Genomic DNA, 12196 nt, shown 5'->3' on the forward strand with positions numbered 1-12196 from the left:
GCTAGGGGCAGGTGATGGGGTAGAGCGTTGTAATGGGCTTGCCCGTCTAATCTGTTATTCTCCAGAGGATATTTCAAAATACAGCAGAGCTTAAAATACTCAACAGTTAACATAGCACCGCTTACAGTCCCTACCAAATATAACACTGACTTCCACACTGCTCTGACTTCTATCTCATCTGATGCTCTCCCTCCTTCCTCTTGAGTCTTCTGAGCGCTCATCACATAAGTCCCTCCACAAAACGCACCCTCTCCTTGGGCTCCCGCAGACCCAATCCCTAGGTGCGTCTAGGGTGCACAACGCCCCCTCCTCAAGCTCAGATGGCAGTCACCGGTGCTGAAGCATCCCTGCCTTTCTGTGTGCCTCGCCCTACCGAGGAACTGCCAGCAAGGCTCACACACAAATTCTCACACACACTTGTCCCCAGTCATCTTGACAAAAAAACTGCAGTTGGAACAGACGGGGAAATGGCAAGGCATTCTGAGAGAGGGGGCGGCCGATATGTGCTTCCTCGCAGCCTGCTGTGGAAGGGGAGGTCACCGAGAGGCACACCCATCTGTGACTTGACACCCCTTCAAGCAAGGACAGAACACAGAAGGGACGGGTCAAGCCCGGCGTTTTCTCACGACCCTCCAACCATAAACATCGGAGTTGAGTTTTAAGAAAATAATACTATAAATATTTGTCTCATGTCCAGCACAGTTTTCTTTCACGATCCATTTTACATCCCCTGAATGAGAGCGCTGACCACAGGCATTAGCAAGGCAAGCCAAGGGAAAGGCTGAGATATAAGGAGACTGAATAATTCACCATCACCGGGAAAGGGGGTCAGCATGGGAATGTCTCGGCATGTCCTTTTCTACCTATCATTGCTAAGACCAGACCAAGCCCCCAGAAGCCTGTCAACTGCCTTAGAGAACTAGTTTCATAAAACATTGCCTCTGTCTATGCTTATCTTCACAGCCTCCCACACACAAATAAATGCTTCAAATTGTAAATCTAAGATTCCTGGTTACCCATTTACAGTATGTGCACATTTACATATACAGACACGCGTAAGCACATGGAAAATGGATGAGAGCTGCTTTGCCACTAAAGACCAGCTTTATCCCACCACCGTTAAGCACTTGTTAATTAAACGAGATGGCATTTTACCAGGCAGGAGGAGATCAATACTTCTGAGTCTTCTCTGGACCAATTGTATGCTGGATATTCAAGGGCATTACTTTCCCCTTGCTGCTTGCACATGTAGGCACAGTTCCTCTCGAAAACGGTGCGGATGCCTTTGAAGAGAATCACACTGGTGGTGCAACCCATCCCCAAGGTGTGGACGTTCAGATGTCTAACAATCTCTACTCCATCTCCACATCAGCTTCCTTGGCTCTTCAGACGCAGGTTCCCACTGTACCATCTTCATGACAAGCAGCTACCGGCACCGAACAGAAGGGAAGTGCCAAGCTGTCACACTAGAATCCGTTCTTGTCCAACAGTCTGACGAAAAAAAAAAAAATCCAGGCTCCCCGTGTAAAACGGGAAGGGTGGGCGGTGCAAAAGCAGGATGACACACCTCAGATGTAGCAAGACCGTGAAAGTAGCGTTTTTTCCAGGGCGCTGCTTCACTGCTATACGGAGGATAAATGTGCAGATTAACCTCGGCTTGGTGGGAGAGTGCTGGTTCGCCGCATCTGCCTGGGATTGCTCTGAGTCTCAGAACCTGCCCAAAATGAAAGAGCTGGTGCCAAACAGCCACCCTGCTGCAGAAGCTGCTGCGGAACCACAAAGGATTCTGTGCTGCTAGAAATCACTCTCCCAGAACGCTGCGCCTAGCATCTCTATTAGCAAACATCTCTCTCCTTGACCTAAATATGCTGCTTGTTTAATCTTACATCAATGAGGAAACAGGGGAGCCAGAGGGAAGGGGGAAAGACGGTCTAAAAACAAGTGAAAAACGCTGAGCGGACCGCTGCCATGGAAACACATGTAAGCACACTTCAAACAACCGTTTAGGCGCACGGCTAACAGCCTGCTGGCAGCAAAGCACGAGAGAACATGCATGGCTGTGTGATCCTGACTTCCGCCTACCTCCGCTCATCACCTGGACTAACCAAGCCCGTGCTGCTTAGGAGGATCCCCCCACCCCTGGTACTCGAAGATCCTAAGAGGAACACGGGCAGAGAGCTGCCCCTTCTGGCTGGCCGTGTGCCTCTAAAGCAGCGTTCTACAGTCTGCTAAGGCAGGTACTGCTGCAGTCCCATTCACAATCAATAACACCGGTCCTTCCACTACAGATCAACTCAGTGACACTCCAGTATAGCACGTGACTCTCAAGGAAGGGCTAGCAGCTAAGTTCTTCGTGGACATACTAAGTAGACTCCTGTCATTTCCCTATTGGCATGTGGGGGAAGCCTCTCGCTTACAACACGTGTCCAGAACAAGGCTGCCATTCCTTTCAGAGCTGTCCAATATTCCTGAGCTAGACAGCCATTTCCATGCATAGATCTCAAAGCTAACCAACATTGAAGGATAATGATTGAGTACCTGGGGGAAGTAACAGAGAGCCATGTGATGTCGTAAAGGGAATTATAGTGAACACGGCCCTGTCACATGGTCTTGTTTAGCCACCAGGTTGGCAAAGAAAAGCAAAACCTACTGGTTCTCTCTCTGGCATTCGTACAAAAAAAACTATCTAAATAGTCACTAAAGGGATGCAGGTACAGCCACACGCACAGAGCAACGGCACTGTGGATAAGGCTGGCGTGAGCAGGGGCTGGGGATGCTCAGGAGGCGAGTGCTCTGTTGCGGAGGATAAGGAAGGAGATGAGATCCCATATGTTGTATGAAAACTCCCATGGGGTGTCTAGCACACACAGTGTGCAGTGTTACTGGTACTTACGGTAATTAGGTTTTTCCAAGCACTGCTGCTGGAGCAGACTAATGATTCCACCAACACCCTTAGAAAGAATTTAGACATGCAGAGTTGTTAGCAAGGCTGGGTTAGGGTGTTTTTGTCAATGGCTTTGAGGTAGAAAATCTTGGGGGGAAATTTAAAATTTAGAAAGTCATGTAGTTGAGCGAGGGACTCGTTGAGGTCAAGAAACAAGAACTAGGACAGCTGGCTGAACCATTAAATGTCTTCTTTATAAGAGCTGCCATGGTCATAGTGTCTCCACAGCACAGAAACCCTAAGGGGTCTTTTGAGATCTTTTGTAAGACAAAGAGTAAAATTATTGAATTAAATTTTACTCCTCTGACAGAAACGTCAATTGAGTGGTTAGTTTGCTGACTCCATGAATCCCCATCAAATCCTGAGCTACTGAAGGCCGGTCTCATGGCAACACACATGTGTACATAAACACATTCAACCAGGCTTACTCATGTGCACAAAAAACCTAAGATTTGAGACTGTGTAACCACCTGACATCAGAAGATCCAAGTCTTCGCGAGAGACTGCAGCACGCAGGCAAACGTCATGGGAATTCATCACACACAATGCTGGAGACTGAAGCACTGGACATGAGAATTATGATGTAAATTGTTGTAGTAATAAGGGTGGCGGCGGGGCTGCGTCCCCAACACCCCAGCCGCCTGCCCGGCTAGCTTATGCCCCAAAATAATTACACGGACACTGTATTCTTTTAATCACTGCTTGGCCCATTCTCTTCTAGGCTAATTCTCACATATTAATTTAGCCCATTTCTAATCATCTGTGTGTAGCACCCCAAGGTGCGCTTACCGGGGAGATTCTAGCCTATGTCCATCCTGGGTCGGAGCTTCATAGCGTGCGTCTGCCCAGGAGCCAGGAGCACGGCGTCTCTGCTGAGGCGTCTGCTCCGGAGAGCAGAGCTGTGGAGTCTGACCTCACTTCCTCTTCCTCCCAGAGTTCTGTTCTGTCTACTCCTCCCACCTATCCTCTAACCAATAAAATGGGCCAGGGCAGTTCCTTTATTAGCCAATGACCTTCCTCCATCAAATTGTCTCCCAAGTTTGCTTTCCGTCACACATTGAGTAGAAACAGAAACGACACCGAGAGATTTTAATTTATCTGTTTTGTCAATTTTGGATAGCCTAGGTACAGAAACAAGAGCCCCCTTAAGATGCAAAAGATTATGTTTGAAAATATAAAGCTTATATTTGAACTTCACAATGGATTATAAATTATAAGCAAGCCAGTTTTAAGCTGTTGGTATATTTTGTTCTATTGAATTTTCTCTTAAACCCCATGTCAATAGTCAGGCATGACAAATGCCTATTATCCCAGCACTCAAGAGGATATGGAAATTGAGATCTCACTGAGCTCACAGTAAGTTCCAGGCCAGCCTGGGTTACACAGCAAGGGCCTATATTGAAAATAATAATAGTAATAATAATAATAATAATAATAATAATAATAATAATGATAATAATAAATCAAACCCTTGCTTAAGAGTTGTAGAGATTGCTCAGGGGTTAAGAATACAAGATGCTCTTCCAGAGGATCCAGGTTCAAATCCCAACACCTACATGACAGCTCACAACCATCTGTAACTCCAGTTCCAAGGGATCTGATGTTCTCTCTGCCCTACTGGTTTTCACAGGCACTGCACACATGGAGTGTGCTTGTGCAAATACATATATATCTAGCACATACACATTACACATACACATCCCCTCAAAGACAAAGAAACAAAGTACCAATGCATGCCACGTGAACAGATCCAAAAAAAACACTGTGCTAAGTGAAATAAGCCAACCAGAAAAGGACTTGCACATGTAATTCCACTTAAACAGCCAAGAGCAATCCACAGAGACAGGAAATACAGCTGAGTGTACAACACACCCAACAAAGACTGAGGCAGGAGCATTATGACTGTGGAACCACTCTAAACTATACATGAGAAAGAAGGGAGGAAGGAAAGATGGGCGGGACTTGTGCTTACCTCCCCAGGGCTGGGGAGCAGGACCTGACCCCACAGTCCACACCTGACCCACGGCCTTTGCCTGACCCCCAGTCCACGCCTGACCCCATAGTCCACACCTGACCCCCAGTCCACGCCTGACCCCATAGTCCACACCTGACCCACGGTCCCCGCCTGACCCAGGGTCCCTGACTGACCCACGGTCCCCGCACGACCCACTGTCCACGCCCGACCCACGTCCCTGACTGACCCACGGTCCACGCCTGACTCACAGTCCACGCCTGACCCACGGTCCACACTTGACCCACAGTCCACGCCTGACTCCATAGTCCACACCTGACCCACGGTCTCTGCCTGACCCACTGTCCCCGCCTGACCCACTGTCCACGCCTGACCCACGGTCCCTGCCTAACCCAGGGTCCCTGACTGACCCACAGTCCCGCACGACCCACTGTCCACGCCCAACCCTCGGTCCCTGACTGACCCACGGTTCACACCTGACCCACAGTCCACGCCTGACTCCATAGTCCACACCTGACCCACGGTCTCCGCCTGACCCACTGTCCACGCCTGACCCACGGTCCCTGCCTGACCCAGGGTCCCTGACTGACCCACAGTCCCCGCACGACCCACTGTCCACGCCCAACCCTCGGTCCCTGACTGACCCACGGTTCACACCTGACCGACAGTCCACGCCTGACCCACGGTCCCTGCCTGACCCAGGGTCCCTGACTGACCCACAGTCCCCGCACGACCCACTGTCCACGCCCAACCCTCGGTCCCTGACTGACCCACGGTCCACACCTGACCCACAGTCCACGCCTGACTCCATAGTCCACACCTGACCCACGGTCTCCGCCTGACCCACGGTCCCCGCCTGACCCACTGTCCACGCCTGACCCACGGTCCCTGCCTGACCCAGGGTCCCTGACTGACCCACAGTCCCCGCACGACCCACTGTCCACGCCCAACCCTCGGTCCCTGACTGACCCACGGTTCACACCTGACCGACAGTCCACGCCTGACCCACGGTCCACACCTGACCCACAGTCTATGCCTATCCTAATAAAATGACTCGTGCTTAGAATGACTTCTACACTGAATATAAGCGCACCTGAATTTCATTTCTGTTCCAGGCCCCATCTGGGCAAGCTGACAGGAAGGTCCAGGTGAATCTTTGACACCAGTAAGAAATTAAACAGTGTAAGGACCCTTCAACCCCAGATGTTTACCAAAAAATCCCAAGCCAGAGACCTCTCCTTGCTATCTCACCTACCCCAGGACCCCCTGTTTTCTTCCCCTAAGAAAGACGCATTAAAATTTTTTTAAATAAAAAAAATTCTTTTCTTTTTTTTTTTTTTTGGAGACAGGATTTCCCTGTATAATAGTCCTAGCTGTCCTGGAACTAGCTCTTGTAGACCAGGCTGGCCTCAAATTCACAAGGATTCACCTGCCTCTGCCTCCCAAGTGCTAGGATTAAAGGTGTGCAACACCACTGCCTGGCCTAAAAAAAATTCTTACATAGAGTATATATTACATACAGTATATATTGATCACATTCTTTCCATACACATACACCTCCCAGATCATCCCCACCTCTCTCACTACCCACCCAACTTAATGTTTTCTCTCACTTGCTCTCTCAAAAAATAAAAATAAATGAAACAAAAAATAAAGGTCAAATAAACAAACACACACCAGTAAGACCAAAAAAAACAACAACAAAAACATAAAAAGCACACACAAAAAGTACAGGTATGTGGGATTCCCCTCTGTATGCTGTGAATAATACCATTGATTAATAAAGAAACTGTCTTGGCCTGTGATAGGGTAAAAGACTAGAGCTAGGCGGGGAAAACTAAACTGAATTCTGGGAGAATGAAGGAGGGTTGAGAGAAGCCATGTAGCCCTGCCAGAGACAGACTCCAGAACTTTACCGGGTAAGCCACAGCCTCGTGGCAATATACAGATGAATGGAGATGGGTTAATTTAAGGTGAGTTAGCCAGAAATACACTTAAGCTATTGGCCAAACAGTATTGCAAATAATATGGCTTCTGTGTGATTATTCGGGGCTGAGCAGCCGGGACGAACTAACAGGCTTTCTACAACACACAAGGTCCATCTTGTGCTGACCAGCTATTCCTGGGCATGGGGCTTGTCCTGGAGTGAGGTTGACGTGCCTTCTGTCACCCTCTTGAGGGAGCTGGTGTGCTCAGTAGGGTATGGTTAGGTGGGGCATTTGTCCTGTTACTGCAGAGGGACTCTCAGAGTGGGTTGTGTCCTAAGATAGCCGCTACCGAAATGGGAGAAGAGCAGCACCTTCTCTGTCCAAATCCGGTAACAGGAGACATGTTCACAAGCACAGCTGGCGCCCCTAGCTCTACGCTTCAAGGGACTTGCTGTGATTTGATGCAGCTTTCTTCCCTGGGTGAGCTGAACAGGTTTTGCACGCTGCTCAGGGTAAGGGGTTCTGGGACCAACGAGCCACCAGAAAGCCTAAGGACTGTCTGTTCTGGCTGAGCTCTGCCGACCTCATGGGCGGTCACAGAAGCTCCGGAGTGCAGCCAGCGCCCACGGCAGGCGTGACCCAAGTGCAGAGCTCCCCCAAAGCTGATCGTCTGGAGTCGTACTTACCATCTGCGGCACGCTCCTTGCCAACGTCTTGTTTTAAATGTCTTCTAAAAGTCAAATCCGTTTGCTTGGAAGATTTCCTTACTCCTCTCCTAGGAAATCTAGATAAAGCAGCTGAGGAGAAAATCTCAAAGCATCAACTGATGCTCGTGCACTTCAAACGGAGACGTCATCTATCTAGACTAGACCTCTTGTCTATTTTGGAGATGAGGAAGCCTAGACGGAATTCTGTCAAAGCCTATCTTTTAAACAACATAAGATGTAATCTTAAAATGAAAACTTGCAAAGAGGCTCAGCACCAGTGAGAGCTGAGGATGCTGTACCGAGATAAGCCAGGCACGAGGAGATTGCATGGCTCCGCTCCCGTGAGGAGCTGACTGCGAGATTTGTGAGGTATGGCTGAGATGCTTGAAGAAAACCAAGAAACAGTGCGTGTAAGGACAGGACACCCTAGTCTTCTCGAGTCCTCTCTCCCTCATAAAGGGCAGAGACGTTAGAGAAACAAGCTTCGTTGGGTTTATTCCCTCTTTTCCCTCAGTGTGGGCCTCCTGGGAACAGCCCTTTGCACAGGCATCCTCGCAGAGAAAGGGGAGCTGAGGCTTCAAGTTCTGACTCAAGGACAGACGACTCGGGCCACTTCCTTTGAGAGCTATAAAGAACGAAGCAACTGAGTTCTAGGGATCCATTAACCCCTCAGCGCTGGGAGACGCCAGGAGCAGCCAGACTCCAATTACTGTTATGAGAGGTCGCAGAGCGAATCTCACGGCTACTAAGGGAGCTCAGATCTTTATAGAGAAACCCATAAATCCAGAAATGCTGAGCCTGTGTCAACTGCAAGATGCAAGCAAAGCAGCAGCACAGTTGTTGGCCTCAGCACCTCTCTGAGCACCCGGAAGCAGGGCGTCCAGCTGTAAGGGAGACTGGGGGAAAAACAGAAGAAGCAGAGGAAACTCGAAGGGGCCATGCAATCAGCAGCACCTGTGATTCATCCTGGCCTCCAGCAGCCTCTCTGAGGATTCTCTCGCTGGCAGACATCTCGAAAGGTCAAGCCGAGACACAGCACAATGAACCCGAACAACAAGATGCAGCCAAGCAAGCGCACGCAAATGCCCCCTGCGAACAGTGTGTGTCCACATACGCAGTCACGGCAGCCGAGATGTCCTGACAGGGAAACCCAGACTAACGTCGGATCCTCCACACATCAGGTACTGTCTGAGCAGCTGACCGACTTCGGTGGTCCACTGCCGTCTTCATAGAAACACTGTGACCACTTTTCATTAAAAAAAATAAAAATTAGCCCAAACCAAGCTAAAAACATTCATAACATCTTTAGCATCAATATAAATGGGGGCTGGACAGTTGGCTTGGTGGGTAAGGGCATCGGCTGTGCTTCTGGAGGACCCAGGTTCAACTACCAGCACAGACATGGTGGTTCACAACCATCTGAAAACCCTCCCTCCAGGGGACCCAATGCCTTCTTCTGAACTCTGTGGGCACGGTGGCAGACCCATAGTGCACACATGTATGTGCGTTCAAAACACACATATGTATATGTAAATCTTTCAAAAATCTTTAAATACCAGAACAATTAGCAAGAGAACTTCTACAGCTTATTCAGGTCTTGATTCGTCAAAAAATGAGCAGCAAGAAGTTTAGTAATTACATCTCTGAAACATAGGGAAAAAAACCTTAATTTTTCAAAGTAACTTTTTTTTTTTAAAGCAGAGTCAAAAGACAAAAAAAAAAAACACACACTCTAGGCTTCTAGCCCAGTCAAAAAGAATTAGACTAATCTGTAGCTTTGCTAACGGACACTCAAAACCTCATCCTTCCTGAGTGAAATGGCGCTCACTGGGAGGCTAAAGCCAAGGGACCATCACTTCACCGTCAGCCTGGGCTAGCCTGGGCTAAGTACAAAGGACCTGCCTCAGAAAAACGGACCACTTCTCTACTCCTTCAAAGATTCATTCTCACAATGACAAAAAACCCAGGGGTGGGGCACGCCTTTAACCCAGCACTTGGAAGGCATGGATGGATGGATCTCGATGAGTTCGAGGCCAGCCTGGACTACACAGTGAGTTCCAGGACAGGCTCCAAATCTGTCTCAAAAAAAAAAAATGGAGCTTTCATAATTTATTTTCTCTCTGCCTCTCTGTCTGCCTCTGTCCTTCTCCACCCGTTCCTCCCTCCCTCCCTGGCTTTTTATTATAGAATTCCATGTAACCCAGTTTGAGGCTAGTCCTGAATTCTTGATCTTTCTGTCTCCACCTCTCAAGGGAATTTTCAAAATAATTTATATATAAACCAGCTGAAAAACCATGGTGGGGGGGGGTGGTGTTTGTTTGGTTTGTTTTATTTGTTTGTTCTTTAGCAAGACTTCACTCAAACACTCCCTGGGAACTATATAGGAAATAACTAGGTCAGAGAAGACGTGAAGTAATTTTAGCAAAACCACCTACCACAAAAGAACAGGACAGATTACAGATAATGCCATCCAAGCCAATTAAACACAGAAAAGACCAAAAAGAGATATCCAGTAAGCAGGTGAAAAGCCACTGGGGAAATGCAGATCAGGACCACAGGCATGTTATTTCAGCACCAACTGGCAGCTAAATTTTAAAAAGAAACATAATTAGGATTGCTGGGGATGAAGAGAAGCTTGGAGCCTGGCAATGGAAAACGGCAGTGTCTTCGGAACCAATACGGCAGCGCTTTAAATAGTTACCATATAATTCAGCAAAGCCTCTCCTAATTAGACATCTAATACCAATAAAAGCCCTCATCCACACATATTTCTTAGCAACAACGCAAACGTCCATTCACTGATGACCAGACAAACAAAATGAGGTATAAAAATGGAATATCCCCCAGTCACGAAAGGAAGTGAAACAGTGACGGATGTCAGTCACAAAGGACACATTTCACTAGCTCACTGCACACAACGGGCACGCCCATAATAAGGCAGTCAACCGGGGGCTGGGCACACATCAGGGGTGGAGAGCATTTGCTGCTCAATCATGGAGATCAGAGCTTGGAGCCCAGCATCCACCTCCAGGGGCTCCCATGTCTCTACAGGCAGCACACACACCTGTTGGGGACTTATTTTCAGGTGTGGGACTTCTGTTTACGCTGCATTTGTTCATCTCTGTGAAGCTGTGATTCTTTGCCTGTCTAAAACACTTAATGATCCTAATAAAGCTGAATGGCCAATAGCAAGGCGGGGCTGTCAGGCAGAGAGGCGGGGCTGTCAGGCAGAGAGGTAATAAATAGGAGAAATCTGGGCGGAAAGAGAACAAGGAGAGGAGGCTATCAGAGGTCAGCCACCCAGCTACTCACAGCGAGCCATGGAGAAAGAAGTAAAAGAAGGTATATATAGAAACAGAGAAAGATAAAAGCCCAGAGGCAAAAGGTAGTCAGGATAATTTAAGAAAAGCTAGCAAGAAACAAGCCAGGCTAAGGCCAGGAATTCATAACTAAGAATATGTCTCCATGTGCTTTATTTGGGAGCTGGGTGATGGGCCCCACAAAAAGGCAAAAGAGTAAAATATCCTAGAACACATATGTGCACATAAATTCACATAGGCATGTCAAGTAAATCTCTTAAAAAAACTTTTGAGGCCAGGTGATGGTAGCGCACACCTTTAATCCCAGCATTCAGGAGGCAGAGGCAGGCAGATCTCGGGTGAGTTCCAGGACAGTCCGGGCTACACAGAGAACCCCTGCATCGGGGTGGGGAGGAGAGATAAAGAAGAAAGCAGATGAATGGTTAGCCTAGAACTCGGTTGAGGGTAATGGCCAAGAAGTACAGAGTTTCACTGGGGGAGGGAGGGGGTAAAAATGTCCTCAACCTTGTAGACTGAGGCATCTCGTTCATTTCCCGGCTGCCCAGACCCAAAATAACCACACAGAAACTGTATTAATTACAGCACTGCTTGGCCAATCAAGTAAGCGCATTGCTAGCTAGCTCTTATATCTTAAATTAGCCCATTTCCATTATTTTATATTTTACCATGAGGCTCGTGGTTTACCGGTAAGGTTCCCGGGTGTCTGTCTCCCTGGCATCTCCCTGACTCTGCCTTCTTTCCTCCTCTATCTCTTCTTGGAATTCCCCACCTTGGTCTATTCTGCACTGTCATAAACCAAAACAGCTTCCTTCTTAACCAATGGCAATAAAACATGCACAGCATGCAGAGGGGAATCCCACGTCAGAACCTAACGACAGGGAGGGATACAGAAGCATGAATAGACTGAAACCCAGCGGACTATGCCGTGTAACTGAGTGAGGGACACGGTAGGAAAGGTACATCCTGCTCATGTGTTGACAAGGCAGGGCACAACCGCACACGCATGACCACAAAGATGCATTGCTCCGGAGGATGCCCTGTACACCCTCGAACACGGCAGAGGCCGCAAGCCCTCCTGGCACTGTACATGTGGAAAAAGACAGGGCAGAAGAAAACAACAGGGTGGTTTCTTGATCAAGGGCCAGTGAAAGCTACTGTCCTGAACATTTACAGGACGCTTAACAGAAACCTTTCGTGAGATTGATCACTCTGGCTCGTTCATTGTCTAAGACAAAGTTAGGATCTAAGTTCCTGGTCATCTATCCCAATTTGTACAAAGAAATTTCTTTTATGGATGTTTCTCCATAAGCAATTCATCTTGGCTT

At 48.2% G+C, this 12196-nt stretch overlaps 1 protein-coding gene across 23 annotated transcripts in view; it reads right to left on the reverse strand.

Annotated features, from left to right (window-relative positions):
- The window catches only part of Dock9 (dedicator of cytokinesis 9), a 250834-nt gene that overhangs the window by 188696 nt on the left and 49942 nt on the right, over nt 1–12196 (reverse strand). For 7 of the 23 annotated variants that reach the window (XM_041670065.1, XM_041670073.1, XM_041670028.1 and 4 more), the window contains exon 1: nt 1156–1492. The exons of 6 other annotated variants lie outside the window; for them this stretch is intronic. In XM_041670065.1, coding sequence (XP_041525999.1) covers nt 1156–1317 — 162 coding nt within the window. In that variant the 5' untranslated portion in view covers nt 1318–1492. Of the gene's footprint in view, nt 1–1155; nt 1495–12196 lie in introns of those variants that run through there. 10 more of the 23 variants (XM_041670018.1, XM_041670056.1, XM_041670020.1 and 7 more) reach the window with 3 other exon arrangements.

This window comes from Microtus oregoni, unplaced genomic scaffold (genome assembly GCF_018167655.1).
Source record: "Microtus oregoni isolate MIOR12 unplaced genomic scaffold, Mior012 000001F_ref0000356, whole genome shotgun sequence".
Classification (NCBI taxonomy): domain Eukaryota; kingdom Metazoa; phylum Chordata; class Mammalia; order Rodentia; family Cricetidae; genus Microtus; species Microtus oregoni.